At 44.0% G+C, this 23,767-nt stretch overlaps 1 protein-coding gene across 4 annotated transcripts in view; it reads right to left on the reverse strand.

The window, feature by feature from the left end:
- Positions 1-23,767, reverse strand: part of STARD9 (StAR related lipid transfer domain containing 9) — a 217,018-nt gene that overhangs the window by 82,610 nt on the left and 110,641 nt on the right. For all 4 annotated transcript variants that reach the window (XM_061611273.1, XM_061611274.1, XM_061611277.1 and 1 more), the window contains 6 exons: positions 16,498-16,595; positions 15,839-15,916; positions 14,348-14,422; positions 13,587-13,766; positions 4,001-4,052; positions 3,696-3,833 (listed from right to left, as the gene is read on the reverse strand). In XM_061611273.1, the coding sequence (XP_061467257.1) occupies positions 3,696-3,833; positions 4,001-4,052; positions 13,587-13,766; positions 14,348-14,422; positions 15,839-15,916; positions 16,498-16,595 (621 nt within the window). The remainder of the gene's footprint in view (positions 1-3,695; positions 3,834-4,000; positions 4,053-13,586; positions 13,767-14,347; positions 14,423-15,838; positions 15,917-16,497; positions 16,596-23,767) is intronic.

Consider the following 23,767-nt stretch of genomic DNA (forward strand, 5'->3'; position numbering starts at 1 on the left):
CTAAGAAGCCATGGTCTTTTAGATGGGCCAATGTTATCTGGACGTCCTCCTGCGCCTGATGAAGGGACTTTGATTGGATCAGGAGATTGTCCAGATAAGGATATATGTGCAGACCTCACATTCAAAGGCTGGCCACTAATGCTGCCATTACTTTGGTGAAGACTCTTGGAGCAGACGCCAAACCAAAAGGTAAGACTTTGAACTGGTAATGATCTCCATTGTAATAAAAATGCAGCAGACATTGGTGTGCTGGAAGAATCAGAATACGAAGGTATGCTTCCTTCAAGTCTATTGATGCTAGGAAATCTTGGTGCTGCAGAGCCTGCTTGATGGACGTTAGAGTCTCTATCCTGAACTTCCACTGGGTAACAAAGCAATTTGAGAAATTTGAGGTCAAGTACCGTGCGCCACATTCTGTCTTTCTTCCCCACCAAGAAGAAGACTGAGTAGAGCCCTGTGAAACACTCGTCAGAAGGAACTTCCTCTATTGCAGAGATGTTCAGCAGATGACGAATCTCGCTGGAGACTGCTTGTTGCTCCACTACGGAGCTGGAGACTGGAGAAGGAAGGAACCTGGCAGGTGGATACTCCGACAGCATAAAACTTATTGGCCCTTCCTACACTGTAACGGAGAATCCCAGTTTGATTTCATTATAGCCTTGAATGGGGCGGGTAACAGAATGCATCTACTTGATGTCTTAGGAACTGGTAACACCATAGCACTTTTAGAGCCCGGTTCCTGCTGTTGTTGCTGCTGCATAGAAGATAAATCCAGAGCAGCGATCACTTTAGCAAATAAGGGAGGGAAATACACATCCAAAAACAGTCTAGTTGACACTAACTCATCCATGCCCGAACCATCATTCTACTCTCCATCATCTAGCATCGTATCTCCCTCAGCCTCAGGCTGTGAGTCAACATCATGAGGCGGTTGTTGTCTAGAGCCCAATACTGAAGCATGCCCCCTGGCAACTGCGAAATGACTCGGGGAAGGCAAATTATCCTGTTGCTGCCCCGTTGAGTGTCTCTTTAAGAGAAGGGGATCCAAATTCATTGTGCTCTGTGGAGGAGGCAACATATGCTTTGGGGGGCCTCCCACAGACAATTAATTAGCCAAATCTCCTATCATAGCCTCCCTTAAATGTTGGAGAACTGCGGGTGAAAAAAAGCCAGCCCACAGAACTTGTGGCTGATGCTGTTGCAGCGGAATCCTTGACATATGCTGTCGCTCTGAGATGGGAAGGGGGACTAATATTACGCAACCCAAATGCCCCTGCCACATACTGTTGCTCCATCTAGCTCTGCCAGTCTTGTGGTGAAGCTCCTGCGCCCTCTTCATCTGAAGATAGAAGCTCAAGACGCGTAGGGTCATTACATGTTAGATAGGGTGGCTCAGAATATTGCATTTGCCGTGCTGCTGACAGGGCGGACATGGATGAGGCTGTGGGTGGAACAGAATATTGCGTGTGCCGTGCCAGTGGCAGGGCGGGAATGCAAGACACAGCAGTTTGGGCACGCTGTGAATAATCGGGTGGTGGTGATCTGCTGCCCTGTGAGCCAGCGGGGGCTATACCGCCCCTTTGCACTGAAATTGCAGGCCTTGCCACTTTGCCCTGATCCAAAGTGGCGGGCGCTCTCATTCCAGCATTCAAAACGGCGGGCTCTCTCATTCCAGCCTCCAAATTGGCGGGCATCCTCGCCCTGCTACCAAAAATGGCGTCCATTGCCACCGTTGGCCTGCTAGAGCCTGAAGCCACGTCTCCGCTTGCAGCTACCACCGCTGCTTCCCGCAACCCCTCAGGCAAAGGGGCTGCCTCCGTGGCCTCCCTACCTGGGAATACTTCCATACCAGGGCCATGTCTACCGCAATAGCTGGATGAAGTGCCCTCCTCAGGGTCATTAGTAATCGGAGGTGGGTTTCTATTCAAAATGGAGGGAAGTTGCGAGGACTGGGATCTGAACATGGCTGTGGCTGAGTACTGTCCAGATTTTTTAGCCTGCTTTTTCTTAGAATGCTGAGTCTTAACGCTACGTTTCTCCATTACAAAATAGTAGGTCCGGCAGGAGTTAACAGAGAAAATAAGCTCAGATAACGAGACAGCTGATCAGGAAAGGCAGATCTGAACGGAACTGAGAGGAAGACAGTTAGGCAGCATTGAGAGAAAGCGTTAGATGTGACAGAAAGAAAATACCAACAAACAAACAGGGATTTTTGTGTGTGTTTTTTAAGGAAAGACATTGAAGTAGGTTAAAGACCACCAAATTGCTCTGAAGAAAGAACAGACGAACTGACAGGTAAGACACTCAGTAAACAAGGACCTGAAAGGAGAAAGAATTTTCCCAGAAAGCACTCAGGAACATAAGGGAGGGCAGAAAAGGATGAAAACCATGAAATATACCGGAAAGGAACACAGAAAGAAAAACAATCTCAGTGAGGAGAATAGAGAACCCAGACAAGATTTTCTCCGAGCTGACAGGAAACTAAAACTAAGCCTCAGCAGGAGGGGAGGAACTTAAACGTCTGCTGTCTCTGAGCTATAGGGGGAGCTACAATACCCACTTGGAGACGTCTGTCATCCATGAGAGAATCCATATAGCTAATTCTAAGTCTATCAGTAGTCCTTGAATTTGTTTAATCATCTTTTAAAACCATCTAAGCCAATAGGCATCACTATATCCTGTGCAGTGAATTCCATTAAATTAATTCTGAATTGTATGAAAGCATGCTATGTTTTGTCCATCCTGAATCTACTCCCAATCAATTTCATACATGACTCAGGGTTCTAGCATTATGAGAGTATCCACCCTCTCCATATCATGTGTTCTTTTATAAATCTCTATCAGGTCTCTCTTCCATCTTCTTCGTTTTTTAAACCAAAAGGCCTCAAACCCTTAGCCTTCTTTCATAAGGAAGGTGCCCAATCTACTTTGATCATTTTGGACTGCTTTTATCTGCCCATTTTTGAGCTCTACAATAACCTTCTCATATGGGGCGGCCGAAACCGTACACAGTATCCCAAATTTAGTTGTACCATAACAGCATCTTGAAGCTGGCAGATTTATTTTCAATCTTTTTTCCAATGGCATTATAAAAATTTTAAGAAAGATATGCCATGCCACGTTCACCAGTGTTGGCACTGCAAGAAAAATGAGACTTGCACACCAATTATGAAGGCATCTTTATAGTGTGTCTACTTTGGAAGTTACTTGAAATGATATGAGATGAAACCTTAAGACTGCCACTACATCTGGTACATCACATCATTATTGAATTTGTTTTCAATTCACCATGCTGGCCTTTGCATTAAGACTTCAGAGAACACTGAATGAGACATTCAGTTACAGACTTTCAATATAAGCATCGGAGGTGCTAAGCCAAAGCTACCAGTGCGGCTTGATTTTAAACCCCATCTTAGCTAGCGTGGCCTTTGGTTAAACAAGTATTTCTCAAATCTAATTTCCCCCAGAAAAATGGGCATAGCAATTATTGCACTCACACACTACTGTAACAATAAATGTTATGCATTGTAAGTCCCACTGAAATCAAGAGAAAACATAGCTAGGATCAAGCCATTCAATGTTTAAAAGACATTATGAACCTTTTCCATAAATAATGCTATTCTCAAAACATTTTACATAACTATTAGGCATGGCTGATGGCAGCAGTACTGTAAAGGCAGAAGAATAGAATTCACCTTGTGACAAACGGACAGAATCTGTGACTTCATGACCATTCACAATGCAATGTGCTCCCTGAAGAGGCCGCAGAGTCACGATCCCATGCTGGTTGTCTACAACACAATGGTCCCTTTCAATCCACTGACCCTGCAAAACTGCAAAATGCATGGATTTCTTATTTACTTAAATTGTGAGATTTGGAGGGGGAAATATTTATTATTTTCCTGGTAGAAAATTTTGGTGTGAATATCCAGAAAAACTAGTAAGGATAAGCTCTCACTATTTTTCTGCAAGAGCTTGGGGACTTTCTCATAACTCTTACCAATATCCTGTTCCTGGTTTGAATCACTTCTTCCAATTTTGGTTGTTCCTTCCTACAAAATTGAAACAACAACATTAAATTTTGTGTTTTTTAAAAAAAGACTTTGATAGAGTTATATATTCTCTTCCATACAAGTGTGCAGAGTTTTATACTTTGTTTAACATTTTCATGGCAGCGGGCAGCAGAGTTACACTGTCTGGAGACATTTTAATTATGCTATTCTCCCCCTAAATATATTGTCAGTTTGTCACAAGTAAATCCTGTACTTCTGCTTTTATACAACTGCTGCCACACCTGGTAGACATGGTAAAATACAGGTAACAAGAGCTGCACGAGGGTCAATGTACATCATGACCTAAAGCTGGCTTCTTTTCCTTTGCCAGTCATGCAAGATGGCATGATAGCACTTTGTCTATGTAAAAATAACATTAACATTTTACCTTCTTGTTCCTCAGAGGAAGGTAACAGACACCTGAATCTAAAAAAGGCAAAGCATAAAGAAAAGAAATAAAAGGCAACAACTAGAAGCAAAGAAAGAGGGGAGAAAGTTGTTAGTGCAGTGTAAATGAAACAGACAAGAGAGCTTAATGAAAGTGCTGTTGGTGAGTATGCAACAAGGCTTCCTTGTGTATAAAGATATCTTCTTTCTCTCTCAGACACTGAAAATGTGAGTATTGTGCAACATTAAGTATTATGTTATGAAAGCCATTTGTTATGAAAGCCATTCTTTCTATGGTGTCTGAACGGTTACCTTGCCATGATAAGACCCCTGGTAGTTTTGGCAAACTAAAAACTGAAGAAACATTTTGAAAAAGGCTTGGCTTTCTATTACAGTGGGACAGAGAAATCTAGGCAAATATTGCATCTTGCACCAGACCCAAACAATGGAAAATATATTCAATCATGGGGCCTTATATGGCACAACTTTAAGACAAAATACCAATAATCATAAAGAATCGGCAAAAGAGAACGCACAGACCAACATTCTTGGATCTGAAATTATCTTTGAGAAGTAGGAGAGCAGAGTAAATGGAGTATCTCCGGGCAAATCATCTGAAATTTGAGATATCTCATGTTAGCTGAAGTGACATGATACTCATTGGCTAGCTTTAAACAGTGAAAGTTAGCTTAGGAAAAGGAAAAAAGAGGAGAACATGGGATGTACTGTTACTGAACACCCTTCTTGAACTAGATTCCTTAATGGGAAATTTTAAAGCAAGGCACTGACTTCATAGTGTCAGTAAAAAAAATAAATACAAAACCATAGTAAAAATAAGTTCTTTCTATAATTTTGCTGACAGAATTCCTAGGAAGTTGAACTCCAGCTTTAGATATATAGATCAAACAAAAAGTGTGTAAACATTGTAATGAGGAACAAAATATTGGGGATTTTTAATATTTGATTCACCTCAGTAAACCAGAGTTTGGAAAACCTGTAACAGCAAAGATTCCTTTTTTTTTTTCAATATTTTTTATTCAGATTTTCATAAAACATACAAGACGAAATCATAAAACATTCAAAGACAAAAAACAAAATCAAAAATAGTTAAACAAAAAGAAAAAAAGAAAAAAAAAACAAAAATAAAAAATAAAGAGTAAAATATTGACTTCCCATTTGTCAAAGATCAAATCAGTTATAAGTCTATAATATATAACAATCCTGTCTCTTAAGTCATATTATAAAATCACTTTCCTCCAGTAGTTATCTTACTTAATCATCAAATCTCATAAACATTACTTTATTCTTTCCACAAAAAGTCAAAGAGAGGTTTCAATTCTTTAAGAAATATATCTATCAATTTTTTTTTCCAGATAAGCATATCGATTAATCCATCTCATTACTAATTATGATAATCTTATTGTCATAACCATAGTCAAAATAAACATTTCAATTAATCCATCACATCAGAATCTGTTAGGTTCAGTAATTTCAGTAGCCATTGTTCTATTATCCCTATTAGTTCCATTTTCCATCTTCCATCTTCAGTAGTCTTGTTAAGTCCAGTAATTTCAGTATCCAATCTTCCATTATCAGTATTCCATAATAATCTTGCTGTCAAAGCCATAGTCATATAGTAAGAGTCTGATGGGAATTACCTCTATCCCAAATATTTTCTTGCCATCCATTCTGAATAGGTTGCTGAAATACTGCTGTAAAATCATATCTCTGTTCTTTTTTTCAAAATACACTGGGTCATCTCTTGAAAGTTTTTCCATTGTCACATGGCTGCAGTTAATTCCATAGATTTTCTCTATATTGGGCTCCATCACATCATTCCAGTCCAGAAGATTATCCATGCCATTGATAACTTTATCTCTAGAATCTTCATTAATTTCTTCAGAGATAACATTGAGTTCCAAACAATAGATTTTATTTCTAAAGTCCATAGACTCCAAATCTTGTTCCTGTTCCACGTTTGTTCCAATCTCCGGGATCTCCTCTCTCACAGGGACCCCTGTTCCAGTCTCCAGGGTCTCCTCTCTCACAGGGACCCCTGTTCCAGTCTCCAGGGTCTCCTCTCTCACAAGGACCCCTATGTCTTTAATCTCCTGTGTCTCCAAACAATAGATTTTGTTTCTAAAGTCCATAGACTCCAAATCTTTTTCCTGTTCCACGTTTGTTCCAATCTCCGGGGTCTCCTCTCTCACAGGGACCCCTTCCAGGGTCACCTCTCTCACAGGGACCCCTATATCTTTAATCTCCTGCTTCATTTTACTCAATTCAATTTTCAGCTCCTTACAACCCTGTCGCAGGTTTTGTTTCGTTATCTCAATCTCATCCATTATTTTCTGAAACATAGTTATTTCCAGATTCTCAGCCACTTTCTTAATTGCCATTTTAAAAGAAAAATATAGGAAAACCACTTCTTATTTCAGCAACAATTGGGTTAATACTCCAAACTTGGTGACATCACAGTATAAACAGAGCAGACAGCCTTATCTCTCCATGCTTAAGTAAACAAAATGCAGTTCCCAGGATCGAAACAATTAATGGCGGTCGTCAGGAAACAGATTCGTCAAAATAAAATAGACCAAAAAGAGAGTAGTCTCAGACAATATAATATTCTTCAAAATAAAAATCTGGAATAGAAATCCCTCTTCTGTGTATATCTTTAGAATGCAAATCCAGGACAGCTTTTTGCAACAAAAACAGAGATAAGCTATTAATTAGTGAGTAGCAGAGAGAAGTTATGGCTCCCCAGTGAGATGTCAAAAACCGATCAATCTGGCAAATCTCTTTTAAACAGCAACAATTTAAGTCAAGTAAAAGAAAAATATAGAAAGAAGGGTGCTTGCCTGTTAGTGCGTTCTCTCTTAGAAGATAAGATGAACGTTCGCTTTATCAGATAGAGCTTGTTGTTGAAAATCCGTCCCACCTTCGTCGGCTGGACCTCGTCCCATAAATTAATGAGATCTGGTCGTCCCAACAAAAATAGGCTTTGAGGTTAATCTCTTCGTTTCTCCCTACCCGGGAGAAGTTTAATCAGTCAAAAAAAAAAAAAAAAAACTGACTGATATATCTGAATAAGCTTCTTTTGAGGCAGGAGCCCGTCTCAAAAGCAGGCACAGGCTAAGTCACCCTTCCCGGAAGTCCAACAGCAAAGATTCCTGGGAAACAGCCTCCTCGTGATCTCTGAGTAGCTACATATCTTGAAAGCCTGAGGGTATGGACTTCCTAACTCCTATGGAAATTTGGGGAATGTTGCCCAGTAAGAATCAGGCACTCCTTTCAAACAAACTATTTACATAAGGATTATGATAATGTTAACCTTTAGGAGAAGACAGGATAACGATTACCTGAAACATCAGGAATTGACAGCAGGGAGATCACACCTATTATCTGGGAACTTATCAGGGAATGGTTTCTGGAAAAAAACTCCAGATTCCTTCACCAGGACTCCTAAACTCTTTCACTGTTCTTATCTGTCACGTCCACATCTTCCTGGGGACATTTACATTGGGTTTACATTGGGGTCAGTTTAGTTAGAAAAAGATATAAAACATGAGGGGTTTGAAGGGGTCGGCAGTTCCTCTTCTGGAGGGCTCCAACAGCTTTTTTTTTATCAATGCTCCCTAGCACCTTTGGGACAATTGCGGAGCTTCAGAGCTAAGGATATGGGTCTTTCAAATCTAGCGCTGGTTACACAAGGGTGAAGCTTTGGCTCATTGGGCTAGATATGAAAGTCTCTCTCTCAGCCTTAGACTCCCAGCAACTCTCCAGGAAAGGTATACACAACTTCTGGGTTTCTTTCTTTCCTTTTCTTTCTGTGTGGGTGAGTTTGATGTGAAAGTGTGCATAAGTTTAGTCTCTTTGCTTTAGTCTATCTAGTGTTCCTGAATGAATGAATAATAGTTAGAAAGCTGCTCATTGTTAAATTGTAATTGTACACTGCAATATTTTTCACTGTTTCTTCTCTTAATAAAACCACTCTTTATTTTACTTTCTGTGTATGTGTCATTGGGTTAAGGGTAGATTTATATACGCTTTGGGGGTGACGTGCGGGTAACTCCAGCAAAAGATCCTGCTGTACTCACAACAGAGGAACTTGCATTTCTAGTGAGCTATGCTCCATTCTTAACATGTATGACAGAATTGTTTTAAAAAAGACATTTGGTCTTACCATAAAACAGTTTTCTCTGTGCATGCCAAAGATGACCTCAAGTGGGTCATCTAGCTCCACCTAGTGGTTGAAGGCAGAAAGAGCCCTGTTCAATTTTGCAGGCACTTCCTGTGGCTCCTTATCTCAGTTCTTTATGACAAGCAAATTAGAAGAGTACAGACTTAACCTGTAGAAAATACAACTGAAGAAAAACAAACAGCACTCACACTCTCTCTGCTAAACACAGGCTCACTTAAAGAACTATGGCAGCCCAGCCCTCATAGGGAGTGGCTCTGAGGTCATCTTTGACATGCACAGAGAAAACCATTTCACAGTAAGACCAAATGTCTTTTTTCCTGTGCATACGAATATGATCTCAGGTGGGACATACCAAAGCTGATCCATGTAGGGTGGGAATATAGCTGGGCTGTAACAACATTATTGGTCTGGGAGAACATGCTGTAGCACTCTCCTCCCAAATGTCGCCTCAGCAGAGATGTAATCATTTATTTTGTAGAGTTCAATAAATGTGTTAGGATCAGCCCATGTAGCCGCTCTGCAGATCTCCAGGAGGGAAGTACTGTAGGAAAACACTGTAGATGTGGCTGCCACCCTAGTGGAGTGGGCCACTACCTTGGTGGGGTGAATTCACCTCAGGGAAGCATATGCCATCGTAATGCAGGCTTCATCCACCTGGCTAGCGCTGAGGTGGAAACCTTCTTCCCTAACGAAGCTGGGTGAAAGACAAACAAGCTCTTGCTGACAGAGGAAGTTAAACAACCCTTTAAGAGAAAAGGAAGGGACAGTGCAGGGAACAGCCCTATCTTTATGAAAACACCCAGTAACGCTTGTCAACAGCTGTGACACTCTGAGGCGAGGTAATGGCCACAAGAAATAACACCTTGCAGGACAGTAGGTGGAGACCAAGTTTACTCAGTAGTTCAAAGGGAAGTTCTGAAGGGCAGTCAGCATTTGTGTAGGTCCCATGTTGGGTAGCGGTGTTGCTCCGCAAGGGAAATGCTTCAGGAAGGGATGAGATCCCAGTGGATTCACTGGGGATCAGGACAGAATTGCTGACAGAGCTGAAGCCTGATGCTTCAAGGTGTTGGGTCAGAGTCCCAACGCTAACCCATCTTGAAGAAGGAGAGAACCTCACTGATTCAGGCTTCTTAAGAGGTATCTTCTTCCTCTGAGACCCAGTTGAGAAAGGTTTTGAAGTGCCCTCGTAAATCCAAATAGTAGGTAGATGTCAAGAGGCCATCACTGTCTCCATTACCGACGGCTGAGGGCCCTTCTTAGCAGGCATCACCTCTTCAATTGCAGACATGAAGCACCAGCCATCCCAAGTCTGGGAGGAGAAGCTGTGCTAGTGATAGCAGACATCCCTAGGGGAAATTTGTTAAGGAGGAGTGACCACCAGGTCAAGAGTTCCGGAAACTGGGCTCTCCTTGGCCAATATAGAGCAACCAGTAGCTCTTTTGGAGTACCCTCTGGAAGGCATACAAATGAGCTGCAGGCCACCAGGATGTCAGGGCATCTATTCCTTCCACCTTTGGTGTTGCGTATCTGGCGAAGAACCTTTTCACCTGACAGTTGAGGTGGGTGGCAAAGAGATCTACTTTGACTCTTCCCCTGATGGATTTGCTCCCAACTCAACCAGTCCGCTTGACTGTCGTCCTCCCCTCTGAGGTATTCCACTTGGATTGAATCCAGGTAAACCACTGCCCATAGGAACAGTAGTGAGGCTTCCCTCTGGAGCTGAGCCGACCCTATGCCCCCGACAATTCAAATGAGGTAGATAGCCACATTGTTGGTTCTCACAATCACCACCTCCAGCTTTCTCAATCTCGCGAGGTGCTTTAGTGCTAGGTGGATCATGTGCAGCTACAGAAGACTGATGGGAAGTAAGAACTCCTGTGTCAACCAAAATCCTTGGATCATCTGGCCATCGCGTATGGCCCCCCATCCTGTGAGGGGTGGCATGTGATTTGATTAGTGTTCGCCTAGGGTCATGAAACAGAATTCCCCTTACAGATTGGGTTCATGTGTCCATCATAGTAGGGAGTGATGAACCTTGGTGATAGCGCTAGCCTTTGGTGACGCCTGGCTGCTATGTCGCTTGGAAGAGCAGTATCGACCACTGCAGGGGACGCAAATGGTGACTTGTCCTGGGAGTGGTTTGGAATGTAGAAACAATCAAGCCTGGGGCTACTGTCCCGTGTACGGGGTCCACTGATGTAGAGGACAGAAGATGTGACATCACTGTACATGTCTTGTTTATTCTGTCCTGTGCCAGTCTAATAATTCTGTGCATTAGGCGAAGAGATCGGAACAACTGGCTCTTGGCATTATTGATTAAAGGCTGCTAAGGTGATGTGTAGATCCCTCCCATGATTTGTGAATCAATGAGGATCAAATTAGGAAATCTTCCAGGTAGGGAACAATGTGTAGTTCCTGCGTCTTGAGGCATGCCATCAGGGTCACCACAACTATGTGAAGACCCTGGGGGTGGATGACAGACCGAAGGGCCTGGACCTGTATTGGAAATGGTCTCCCTCTACTGTGAACCTGAGGTAGCATCGGTGATTTGGAAAAATAGGGGTATGTAGGCACGCCTCCTTTAAGTCTATTGAGGTGAGGTAAAGGTGTCCATGCAAAACTTGTGGCATGTGACGTACTCATTCAGGTTGTGCAGGTCGAGTATCGCTCTGAAGAAACTCTTTTCTCCCAACTGTAACAAAGAGTGAGTAGTTTCCCAAAAAACTCTCCTGTGGAAACAGGTTCTATTACTGCTATCTGCAGCAGGTGAGAGATTGCCTGGAGGATCCTCTCACTTTTGTGTGGAGATGTCAAGCTGGGAGGCAGTATGAACCTTGGTTGAGGGGAGAATGTGAATTCAAGATGTAGCCTATGCCAGAGGGTCTGCTGCACCCATTGGTCTGATGATATGTCCCTCCATCGAAGGGCGAACCGGTGGAGGTGACCTCCCACTAGAGTGGTGCAGGTGCCAGAATTGGTGTTTGTTTCCACGCAATAAAGACCCGAATCCGGTCCTGTTGGCCCCTGACCTGGCTGCTCTGTCTATTCCAGAAGGGGCGGCTGGGTCAGCCTTGCTTAGCCCTTCCCAATGGCCTGGAGCCTCGAAAGGGCTAGGATGTCTGATAAGGATGAAGATTCTCCGAAAGGACCTTCTATAGTCTCTTTTCCTGGTTGAGGGATTTCTTCTTTTCTTTAGATTCCAGGATGTCTGCGAGGGCGGCGTCAGCCAACAGCTTAGCTCCTATGTAGGGTTCTGAGACCAGAGTAGAGTAAGCCATGGGATCTCTGTCCCAATGGCGCAACCACAGTGGCTCTGTTGGGCCTTTATTGGTCCTATTGCGGCCTACTCGGGGAGCCTATTGTAGCCTACTGTGAGGATGGACAATGGGGGGGAGGAAGGTGGATGCCGCAATGTAGCGGCTTGGCAGGCTTCGTTGGCCCTACTGCAGCCTACTCGTGGGCCTACTGTGGCCTACAGTGAGGAAGGACAATGGGGAGGGAGGAAGGTGGATGTGGCAATGTAGTGGCTTGGTGGCCACAGATGGCTCTGGTGGCGAGGAGGTGAAGTGGGGTAGGCGGCCAGATAATTGCTGGTGGCTGAGAAACACTCCTCTGTGCTTGCTGCGGCCTCGGATGAAGTGGAGGGAAGAAAAGGAAAGCCAATGCTTAGTGTTTCAGGTGGGCAAGATTCTTCCGTGTGCCTGCCGGCACGTAAAGAATTTGGTTTGAGAGGTATTTCCCTCCCTCACAGCTGAAGTATTGTGGTCCCCCGCTCCTCTTACATGTGTGTGTGTGTGTGTGTGTGTGTATCTCCATATATGTGTGTATGTATATATATATATATCCATATGTGTGTGTATATGAACACCCATGGGAATGGGAGAAAGGATCAAACCGACCCAAGGAGAATGACAACTAAAGACAAACAAACATAGAAATATACAGGCCTGAACCAAGAGAGCAGAGAGTGAAGTCAATCATCTTTGGTGAAGGCAGAAAGGAGATAAGGAGCTGCAGGAAACAAAGTCCCTGCAAAATTGAACAGCACTGTTTCTGCCTTCAACCGCTAGGTGGAGCTAGCTCCTGTGCATATAAAGGTCATCTTTACATGCACAGGAGAATAAAAATTATATTATCAATAAAGGCATAGGATCACTGCCTTCTTTTTCTTCTGCAATTCATCTTCTCACTCTTGCTTACATTGTTTTTGAGTTATCTACTCATGATAAGCATGCAAAGGATTTCATTCTTACGTTCCAAAAAGAAACTTTGTTGTAAGAAGTACATAACAGCATAAGAAGAGCCTGCTGGTTCAAACTAATGGTCCATCTAGTCCAGCATCCTGTTCTGACAGTGGCCAGCCAGATGCCTAAAGGAAGCCTAAAAGCAAGACCTGAATGCAATACCACTCTAACCTTCCCGCCCCATAAATTTGTTCTGTGGTTCTCCCCAACCCTCTAGGCAGATTTGGAGAGAATACAGGAAGTATGCAGGAAGAGATGAAAGAAGATAAGTTTAGTTGTGAAAGCAGAAATCCTTGCACTAGCAGAAGCACTTTTGTTGGATACCAGACATTCTCTTCATTTTTTAAGTTCCCTCCCCCAAAGCAGGAATTTCTTCTGTTTCTGCATGGCAATAATGCAGTCTATATGCTAGCATTAAGCACAGATAATATAACCTTCCCTTTTGTTTGCTAGACAAATGAATGGAAATATTAACTGAGGTGCAAAATTTAGATGCACCATTGTTTAGCTTCCATTTAAACTCTTCTTAAAGAAGAATGCAATTATTTTTTCTCATCTCACAATTTTGAAGCTTTATATCATTTCAAATTATTTGTGTCCACATTAGTGCTATTAAACAAACACAGTAGAATCAACCTTTTCTCTCTATTCAATATAACTGTTGACATTTGAAAGTAAATAAATACTTGGATTCTATCTCACCCTGAGATGATAGAGCATAACTCCCGTACTAAGGATATCATAATCCATGGCCATTAAATGAGGTAAACTGGAGTCTATCATCACTCCAGCTTTTTTCTTGTTGATATCCACATTGTATTCTTCCATAATAGCTTTCCTGTTAATCCACTTTTCTGTCCAGTCTTTGGTCAACTGCTCAATCTTTGGAGACAGTAAATGGGGAAAAATGTGCTTATTTTAATAGTATAATGTAAACCCATTTTTTTCTGCAAGCAAGTATGAAATTACAAAAGGACACAAATTACTCTCTTGCTGGGAAAGAGTGCTCATCAGCATGTTTGTAAATAGCATTCTAGAAGCAAGAAGATGGCTCCACAGCAGTCAAATAGGTGGGAAACTTGATCTGCATGGAATTATAAATTGCCCAGACAGAGGAGCCAAGCTGAGTCAGAAGCTTTATAGAGCCAAACTGGGGCTCTGTTGATTCCTTGTCGCATGATCCCAACCATTTCTAGTGATGACTGCAATCTAGTCAAGTTCAAGCCAGCAGTTTTCTCCACTTGCAAGCTGTAACAATGGTACAAGGATGCTTGAATACTGCAGGAGTTCCCAGTTTGAGACTCTAACACCTTAAAGTGGCTTTCTCCATACAGTCACTCTGCTCAAGAGGACACTCCACATGGGGATTTCAGAAAGAGTCTTTGGGAAATTTGCTAAACTATACATATACACTTCAATATAAATGCCACACAGCCATTGGGGAAACTATTAAGTGTACATACCTTAAGTTCATTCTGAAGAACTAATTCTGTTAGATTTCCTTCTCTGTCATCACTCCATGAAGGACTAGAATTCCTCTGTAGAAACAAATATCAGAGAGATGTTTCCATATTCAGAATGAAGACAAAATGATCTAATGGTTTTACCTTCCTAAAGTCAGAACATAAAGATTCGTGTCAGAATTGTTCTATATTTGACTATTCTTATCTACTTACAAAGTATTTCTAATCACAGTAATTGAAGGTTGGGCAGGGGTGGAGAGGAAAACCTGGATCTTAAAGATAAATCTGTCTTTTCTTTACATAAGTGCATGGACTCAAATTTGATGTCACCTTTTTCCAGGACTTCATGGACAGACTCCACCAGGAGTCTGCCATTTCCACAAAGTCTCTGAAATTCTCTGAGATGACTCAGCAGTGTTAACTACAAAGCCATCAGAAGCCAGACATCAGAAAGGAGATTCATGACTGCTGTCTCTGTAGGCTGCTAATCTGAACTAGAATGGCATTGACTGAAATATTGTTAATGCAGTATAGAAAGTGTAAGAGATCAGGTTTTTAAATTCAATATAATTGCTTTTTAAGATGCTTTAAAGCTGTTTTGTTTTAATATATTTAAAGTCTGTTTTTAAGATGTTTTAGAGTTTTTTGTGGTTTTGCTTGCTGTCCTGGGCTCCTACTGGGAGGAAAGACGGGATATAAATTACATAATTAAATTATTATTATTACTATTACTAGTACTAGTACTAACAATATTTTATTTACAGACAAGGGAAATGCAAAACAAAGTGGCACTTGTAAAAATGGGCAGCAGCTCTGTTCTGTTTAACATTTTAGACAGACACACACACAGACACATGTGGATTTCTGTGTAAGAACCAAGTATATTCCTGGATTTTTCTTTTGGTGATTCCTTTGAATCTGGTGTGATTGAAGATTTTGCCTTTAAAGTCTCAAAGAGGTCATCACTCTTTTGGAGACATCTAATTCTAAAATCAAGAACAACTAAAAATGCTTTCACAGTGCATGTAGGGCTCAAAACAAGACTAGCCTAAAAATATCCAATCTTAATAAAATTGAAAAAACTCATTGTTTTGGTAAATATACAACATTAAAAACAGTTAAAAAGAAATTATATCAACTTTATAATTTTGTATTAGCAAGTGACATCTGCACTGCAACACTGTACATTGCACATTCCCCAAGTCCTGTTGGAGATTATGCACAGTGGTCAGACAATGTACAAAACTAAACTGATATATGCACATTTCCCAAGACCTATTGGAGATTATGTATATTGACCGGGAAAGTGCACAATTCCCTCTTCACTGAAGGTTAATATGCACATTTTCCATCACGCCTCGTGAATATGCGAATTGGTCAGTTATTATGCATGTTAACCACTCAATTTACATTCCCCTTAACACACACATAAGCCCACACCTCTAATGAATGGTTCATTTAAATTCCATATAAATAAACATTTGTACGCACCAGCCCAAAGCTCATCAGCATAGCCTTCAATCTATCTATTTCTTCTCGCAATTCTCTAATCAGCTTTACATTTGCATCCTGAAAAATTAAGAGGACAAACACACTTTTTAAAAAACAGTACAACAATCCTATGAAATGATGGAAGCAACTGATTTCATACAGCTTGTTCTAAAAGAAATCCACTGGATGTTTCCCAGAATTCCATATATTATTTATAAATGACAATGGGGGGGAAGGAGAGAGAGAAATAATGGCTCTCATGCCAAATTCATACTTTGCCTACTGTACAGAATATCTGTACTGAATCTCCCCCTTCCCTCTGTGTTAAAATCCAAACCGTGATGATAATTGGTATGAGCATGTGTAGTAGGTACATATATGATGAAAAACTACCTTGAGTATAAGGAATTAGAACTAACAATGCAACATTTAAACAAACAATAGCATTTTAACATGCACACATATAAGATAAAAAGCTGAGCCCCACACTGATTAATTAATTTATTTTTATTATTAGATTTATATCCTGCCCTTCCTATCAGCAGGAGCCCAGGACGGCAATTTATTTATTGTGCTTTTGTAAGAGATGCTCTGGTTGATTTGATACATGGAGAAAAATATTTATTAAGAAAACATAACAAAATAGCATGATAGCTTACCTCATTTACCCGGGGTTTGTTTATAATGTTTTTAGCATTTGAGGCATATCGCAAGGTACTCATGGTCTCGATGTAACAAGAACTTGCAGGTGAGATAGCTATAGATTAAAAAAAAAACTGTGCAAATAATATTTTGACTGCAAAACCAAATTACACTTTTTATTCCTGCACACAAGAGCTACATAAGAGAATATATACCCTATTTTGAATTCAGCCTGTCTGCGTGAAAATGGCCAAGAATAGAAATTGGACCAATGGTCTCACCTGAAGGGTGATTTTCACAGTAGACTGCCATCAAGCAGGTATTATAGCTCCACCTAGCATCTGAAGGCAAGAATGTTCTGAAGTCAAGACTAGGGGCCTCAGGCCCCTCCCACTCTCCAGTTCATTCGCGATGAGTCCAGAGAGAGATATCTAAAAATGTATGAAAAAAGGCCAACGGACAAGGAAATAACAAAATTGCGATCCCATAATAATACAATACTAACATTTCAATATAACAGATTCAGAAGGTCTTGACTTCATTACATAGAACCTAAACCTTATGGAGTAAACAGAAATATATAGAAACAGATGGAAAATCCCTAGATATCCTCCAACGGGGAGGGTTGTGATGGCAGTCTACCTGTGAAAATCACCCTTCAGGTGAGACCAATGGTCCATTTTCCACAGGTAGCCTGCCATCAAGCGGGATGTACCAAAGCAGCCCATAACGGGGAGGGACCACCCACATCCTAATCATCATTGAGAACCTGTTGCAACACCCACCTACCAAAGGAGGCATAATGGTCTATTTTGTAATGCCTTATAAACTAATCTGGGGTAGACCAAACAGCCGCACTGCAAATGTCTGCAAGGGGAGCGTTGGTTGCAAAAGCAGCCGTAGTGGCTGCTGATCTAGTAGAATTCTAGAAGGAATAGGAAGCTTAAGAGACTCATAAGCCAAGGTAATACATGCGCGCAACCAGCGAGATAAGGTAGAATTAGCTACTCTCTTCCCCACAGATCACAGATGAAAGGATACAAACAAGGACTCAGTTAGTCTTATATCCTGGGTTCAAGACAAGTAGGTCTTGAGGGCCCTCCGGACATCTAACGAATGCCAAGCCTTCTCCAGGGGATGGATGGGATTCAGGCAAAAGGAAGGAAGAATGATGTCCTGGTTGCAATGAAAGGCTGAATTGGCCTTATGAAAAACACAAAGATGGTGGGCGGAAGACAATGCGTCCAATTCTGAGACTCTTCTCGCAGAGGTGATCGCTATCAGGAACAAGACTTTGAATGACAACAGACGTAATGGCACAGTCCTAAGGGGTTTAAATGGAGGGCATTGTAGAGCCTGCAGAACCTTTAACAAACTCCATGAAGGAAAGCGATGGGATACAGCCAGCGAACGTAGAGCGTCTCCCCTCAGAAAACATTTGATAAGAGGGTGCGAGGCAATAGGAGTATCAGTGGATGAAACTGAGAGAATGGACGATAAAGTGGACGCATGTCAACGTAAGGTGTTGGGTTTAAGCCCCATCATTAGGCCTTTATGAAGGAATTGCAACACCTGTTGTATTGTGGTTTGAGAAGGATGGAAGGTCTGGGACTGACACCACCTGGAGAATGCCACCCAAGTATTCTGATATATACGAGTGGTAGACGGGACGTCTAGAGGTCAGTATAATGTCAATTACCTCTTTAGATAGGCCTGTGTACCTCAAATGTCCCCGTTCAAAAGTCAAACTGTTAGGTTGAGCCAATTGGGGTCCTGATGCCATACTGGACACTGTGATAAGAAGTCTGGCCTGACTGGGAGCGTCCAAGGGTCTGTCACTGACATGGCAAGGAGGTCCAAAAACCACGGTCGACGGGGCTGATACGGGGCTATTAGAACCAACTTGGCCCTCTCACGTCGAACCTTCCTCAGAGTTCTGGCCAGAAGTGGTATTGGAGGAAATGCATACAGCAGGCCGTCTGGCCATGGTATCGATAGAGCATCCACTGCTTCCGCTGTTGTGTCCAGGTACCGTGCGAAATACCTGGGCAGCTGGAAATTGAGACTGGAGGCAAACAGATCCACTGAGAAAACGCTGAATCAACATTGAAGAAGATGGAATATCGTCGGATGAAGTTTCCATTCTCCCGGAAAGACCTGTTGTCTGCTGAGCCAGTCTGCTGTCACATTCCAAATTCCTCTGAGATGTTCTGCTTTCAAGGATTTCAGACGTTTTTCTGCCCACTCGAATATTTGGTAGGCTAGGTTCTGTATGGAACGAGACCTGGTTCCCCCTTGTCTGTTTAAATGAGATTTCGCACATGTATTGACCGTTCGAATGAGAATATGGTCCAAGGGGAATAGAGACTGAAAATGAAGAAGAGCTAAGTGGACAGCTCTCAATTCCAGCCAACTGATACTCTGAGTCCGCTCGACGTCGGACCAAACCCCTTGAACAAACTTGGAGTTGCAGTGGGCTCCCCAGCCGGTGAGACTGGCATCTGTGGTTGTAACAGTACTGTGGGGTTCTCTGAATGGAGTGCCCCTGTTGAGATTTTGGACTATCGTCCACCAGTGGAAGGAAAAACGCAGTGCATGATCCACGAAGATTGTTTGGTGGTTGGATCTGGCAATGTCCTGCTGGAATGGTAATAAGGCCCACTGAAGTTGGCGAGTATGAGCTCGTGCCCATGGTACAATGTGGATGGTAGACACCAACATTCCCACAGCCTTTGCTAGAAGCATCACATCTGCACTTGAACGACGCATCAAAAGGAGTGCCATATCTCTGACGGCTGTGATGCGGTCTGAAGACAAAAAGACCATCGCCTATAAGGTGTCTAGCATTGCTCCTAGATATTGTAGTTGTTGGGTTGGCTGGAGGTGACTTTTGTCGAGACTGACTAGCCAACCATGGATCCGCAAAACAAGGAGCGTGAGGGTCAGATGGAGATGAGCCAGCTCCATGGAACTTGCCCGTATTAATAGATCATCTAAGTAGGGGTAGATATGCACCCTTGTAGGCGGAGGTAAGCCACCAAAATGAGTAGCACCTTGGTGAAGACTCTCGCGGTGGACAAGAGACCGAATGGCATCACTCATTGAAAATGCTGGGGGCCGAAGGCAAACCAAAGGAACTTTCTGTGAGCTATGCAAATAGGCACGTGGAGGTATGCTTCCTTTAGGTCGACAGAAGCCAGGAAATCTCCTTCGTGAAGGCTTTCTGTAATGGAGTGGAGGGATTCCATTTTGAACCTGCAATACTTTACGAAACGGTTGATGAACTTGAGGTCCAACACCGCCCTCCATGACAGATCTTGTTTGGGCACTGCAAACAGGAGGGAGTACACCCCTTCCGACCTCTCTGCTGTGGGGACTGGCTCTATTGCCACTATGTCCAAGAGGTGATGTATGGCTTTCTGCATGATGTAGTGTCTGGATGGAGCCTTGGGACAAGGGGAGGGATGAAATCTGTCTGGAGGGGTTGCCCAAAACTCTAGTGCATAGCCGTGACGAAAAAGATCTCTGATCCAAGGGACCTGTGTCAGACGCAGCCAGTTGTTGAGCTCCAGCTCTCTCTGGAAGGGCAGGGAGGGGGAAGGCATGAGTTGCAGATGCCTCAACTGCCAGAAGGCGTGGAAGATCCAGCTGTTGTTGTGTCTATTCCAGACATTAAGAAAGGAGTGTGTTAGATGCGCCGCCAATTCCCATGGGTGACCCAGCCCCCCTTGGGGACAGCGCTCAGCCTTCAACCATCCCAATGGATCAGTTAGGGGAGGATTCCAAAAGAGCAGTAACTCCTCCTTCACCAAGCCGTGAATTAGCAGTAACCCCCCCTTTGTCCCGCAGTAACTTAGAGATGCCTGATGCTTCTCAGCCCTCTACTTCCTGGACTGTTGATAAGGACCCTGTTTCGTCTGATGAGCCCATGGAGGCTTGCCCCCCCTCACCTCGCTCTCGGCGGCGGGAAAAGCGTACCGGGCAGAGGGCGGGTGTGCGAAGGAGTGAGAGATTGCACTCAAAAACTTTCCCTATATAAGTCTGCTGAGTACTGAGGGTGGTGTTGAGTCAACTTTCTTCTTACGTCGCAGAGCATCTCAAGAGTGTAGTTAGGGATTCCTGGTGAGTTAATGTAGGGTTTTCTATGAAGCGCACTGCTTTTGATGTACCCATTACTCTAATAAAATGAGATTTACTTGCACCAGCGTCTCAGTCTCCTGGTATCGACTCTGGATGGGACACCAGTGGTTTGCAAACAGAAGTAATCTGCCCCCGACCGCGATCGTGTCAGTATTGTCTGCGCTGGCGAACCCCTCCATGATATAAAGATGTTGAGGTACCTCTGCGTCCCTGGTACTGACCTCTGCCCGGGTAACGTTGTCTGTGCCAAACTCCCCTGGAGGAACAGAAGTCGGTGGCTCGAAAATCGCAGCCTCATCCCCCGGACCGCGTTCCTCGAAAAGGCCTGGAACGCATGGTATGGGGCGAAATGTCTGAACTGCCTGCGATCATCATTTTGGGCAGTGGCCAAGTCAGGCTTCCGAGCATCCTTGGGGTCCACTAATACTGCTTTTAGGGCTTCCTCCCTGAAGGGTAATGATCCAGCGAAAGGTGCCCTTGACAAGTTGACCCTGGCTGTAGAGTCAGCCTCCCAGTGATAGAGCCAGAGAGTTCACCGAGCCACCACCTGAGCAGCCATGGCTCTTGCTCCCAGCTGAGTTGAATCCAAGGTGGCATCTGCTACAAATGCCGCTGTCTTGCATAGTTTCACCAGGGTCCGTCTTAGAGAGACTGGATCGGGATTGGGGTCATCTAACCACATCATTGACGTCCTTGAGAAGATGGAAGCTGAAGCAGCAGCCCGCATGGCAAAGGCGGTAGACTCGTGGTTTTTACGTAAGGCAAAGTCTAGTCAACGCTCAGAGGCGTCCCTCGGCAGGAGGGATCGAGAAACCAAACTAGAAATTGGCTCGTCTATACAAGGGACAGCCAGCCGATTTGTAAACTCTGGAGCCAAGGTGTAAAGCTTGTCAGAAAGGGCCATGAAACGGCGTGTCTGCAGCGGGCGAGACCATTCATCCTTGGTCAGTTTGTTGATCAGATCTGGCACAGGGAGGTAGTGCTCCATTGATTTGGGGGATTTCAAAACCTTGGCCCCCTTAACAAGGGGAGTGGCAGCTGCAGGTTGCAGAGGTTGGAGGCCTAAGGTGTTCAAAACTCTATGAGCAAGGGGATGATAATTGGCTGCATCAAACAGGCGATAGGATGCATCCTCCTCCTGTTCTGACTGATCACTCCACTCGTCTCCTTCGGCTTGCATAGTATACGATAGATCCTCCAAACCGGTAATCGCATCGCCAAACCTGCCCCTGGCAACGTTGAAAGGGTTTGGTGAGCAGGATGGATCTGCCTCATTGGCTACGTAGTGTCCCCAAGTGCCAGATTGACTGTGTACGCTCCGCTGATGAAGGGCAGTGACCTGTAATTGTGACTGCGCTTGAGAAAAAAATGATAGCATGTCCTGTAACAGAGAGAGAAACTCAGGAGACAACTGCAGGCCCGGTGGGGTAGGATGGTCTGAGTGGCCCGGCTGGTTCAATGATGGTTGCCCTTGTTGAGGCAAATTTACAGGGAGCTCATCAGGCTGAAGAGATGAATGAGCCCTAGGGGGCAATATAGGTGGAGGCGGGCAACTGACCGCTGGCTGGGCAGGGAACCCCTCAAATTCATCCCCAGACAACCGGGCAGGGGAATGAAAAAGGGCTGTTAATTGTTCTTGGCCTACATCCTCAGAAGCTAGAGAAGACATGTAAGGTGCTCGCTTGGAAGTGCTGTGGCTTGACAGATGTTTAGTTTTAGCAACAGCCTTGGCGTTGCTTATGCTTAGCTGACTTGTGCGAAGTAGTTTTGCCTGATCGTTTTGTCCTGGTTGCCTGAGTTGCCACTGACTGTTGATCCGCCATCAGATATCTCTGAGAGGGGTTCAGTACACGCCCACGGATGGGGGAGAATTCACAGTTCCAAATAGCCTCAGTACACGCCCACGGATGGGGGAGAATGTGCAAACTTGAAGGCTTTAGTACACGCCCACAGATGGGGGAGAATGTACTGATTCCAATACACTGCAGTACACACACAGCAGGATGTACAGCTGCTATGCGGAAGGATCTTGTGCAGGCTTTATCTATACTTGAATAAAATAAGAAAAACTCAAGATATATCTGTACTGGAACAAAATAAGAAAAACACAGGTCTAAACAACTCTAGCACAGGCAGAGAGATAAACCAGTAGATTTCAGAGAAAAAGAGCGGGGAAAAGGCTAAAACAAAATGGCACCCTCCAAAAGAGTGGGAAAAAAGTGAAACAAAATGGTGGCTGGAGAAAGGAAGGAGCAATGACGGTGATTGAGATTACCAGAAACGTTAAAGGCCAGCTGGGAGAACCGCTGCCGTCTAGAGAAAAAACGGCCGCCGAGAGCTAAGAGGTCAGCTGCGGTCAGTGCAAACAGCCGCAATAGCTAGCCGGGGAGGGAGGTGGGAGGAACTGAGGAAGGCAGCCGCAGTCACCCCGCCAGGAAAAACCGCGCGTGCTCCTAGGCTGAGATAGCAGTTGCTGGCTCTCCAAACGGCAGCAGTAGTGAGCAGGGGGGGTGCCAACAAAGCAGGCACCGCTGCGTCGAAGCAGAGCTTCAGGGAAAAAGAGGATCCGCAGCCGCAGGATCCTGGCTGCTAAAAAGAAACAGCTTGAGCCGCCGCTGAGCCAGCGGCACAAAAACGGTTTAGCGGTGGAGCTAAGGAGGGAGCCGCAGCCGCAGACTCCCAGCTGGGAAAATACAAGCCGTCGCCGTATAAGGAAGGGAGAACAGCGGAAGTGATCTCTCAGCCAACGGAGGGGAAGCGGCGGCCATCCCCAACAAAGGGACCAAGGGGGAGGGGCAAGACAAACACGCACACAACCCCCCCCCCAAAAAATCCCAGCTAAACATAAAAATGAACGAAGTGAATGAACGATCAGAACCACACTCCTAAGGCAATGACAGAGGGAAGGGAACAAGAGGAATCTACAACAATCAGTCCCACACACTCTGTCACACAAAACACAAACACAGAAAACTTAGCTATACGCTACGCGATTCTAGTTATCCAACTGCCTCAGACGAAGGCAAGAATAAACTGGAGAGTGGGAGGGGCCTGAGGCCCCTAGTCTTGACTTCAGAACATTCTTGCCTTCAGATGCTAGGTGGAGCTATAATACCCGCCTGGTGGCAGTCTACCTGTGGAAAATGG

The sequence above is a fragment of the Rhineura floridana genome, chromosome 2, assembly GCF_030035675.1.
Source record: "Rhineura floridana isolate rRhiFlo1 chromosome 2, rRhiFlo1.hap2, whole genome shotgun sequence".
Lineage (NCBI taxonomy): Eukaryota > Metazoa > Chordata > Lepidosauria > Squamata > Rhineuridae > Rhineura > Rhineura floridana.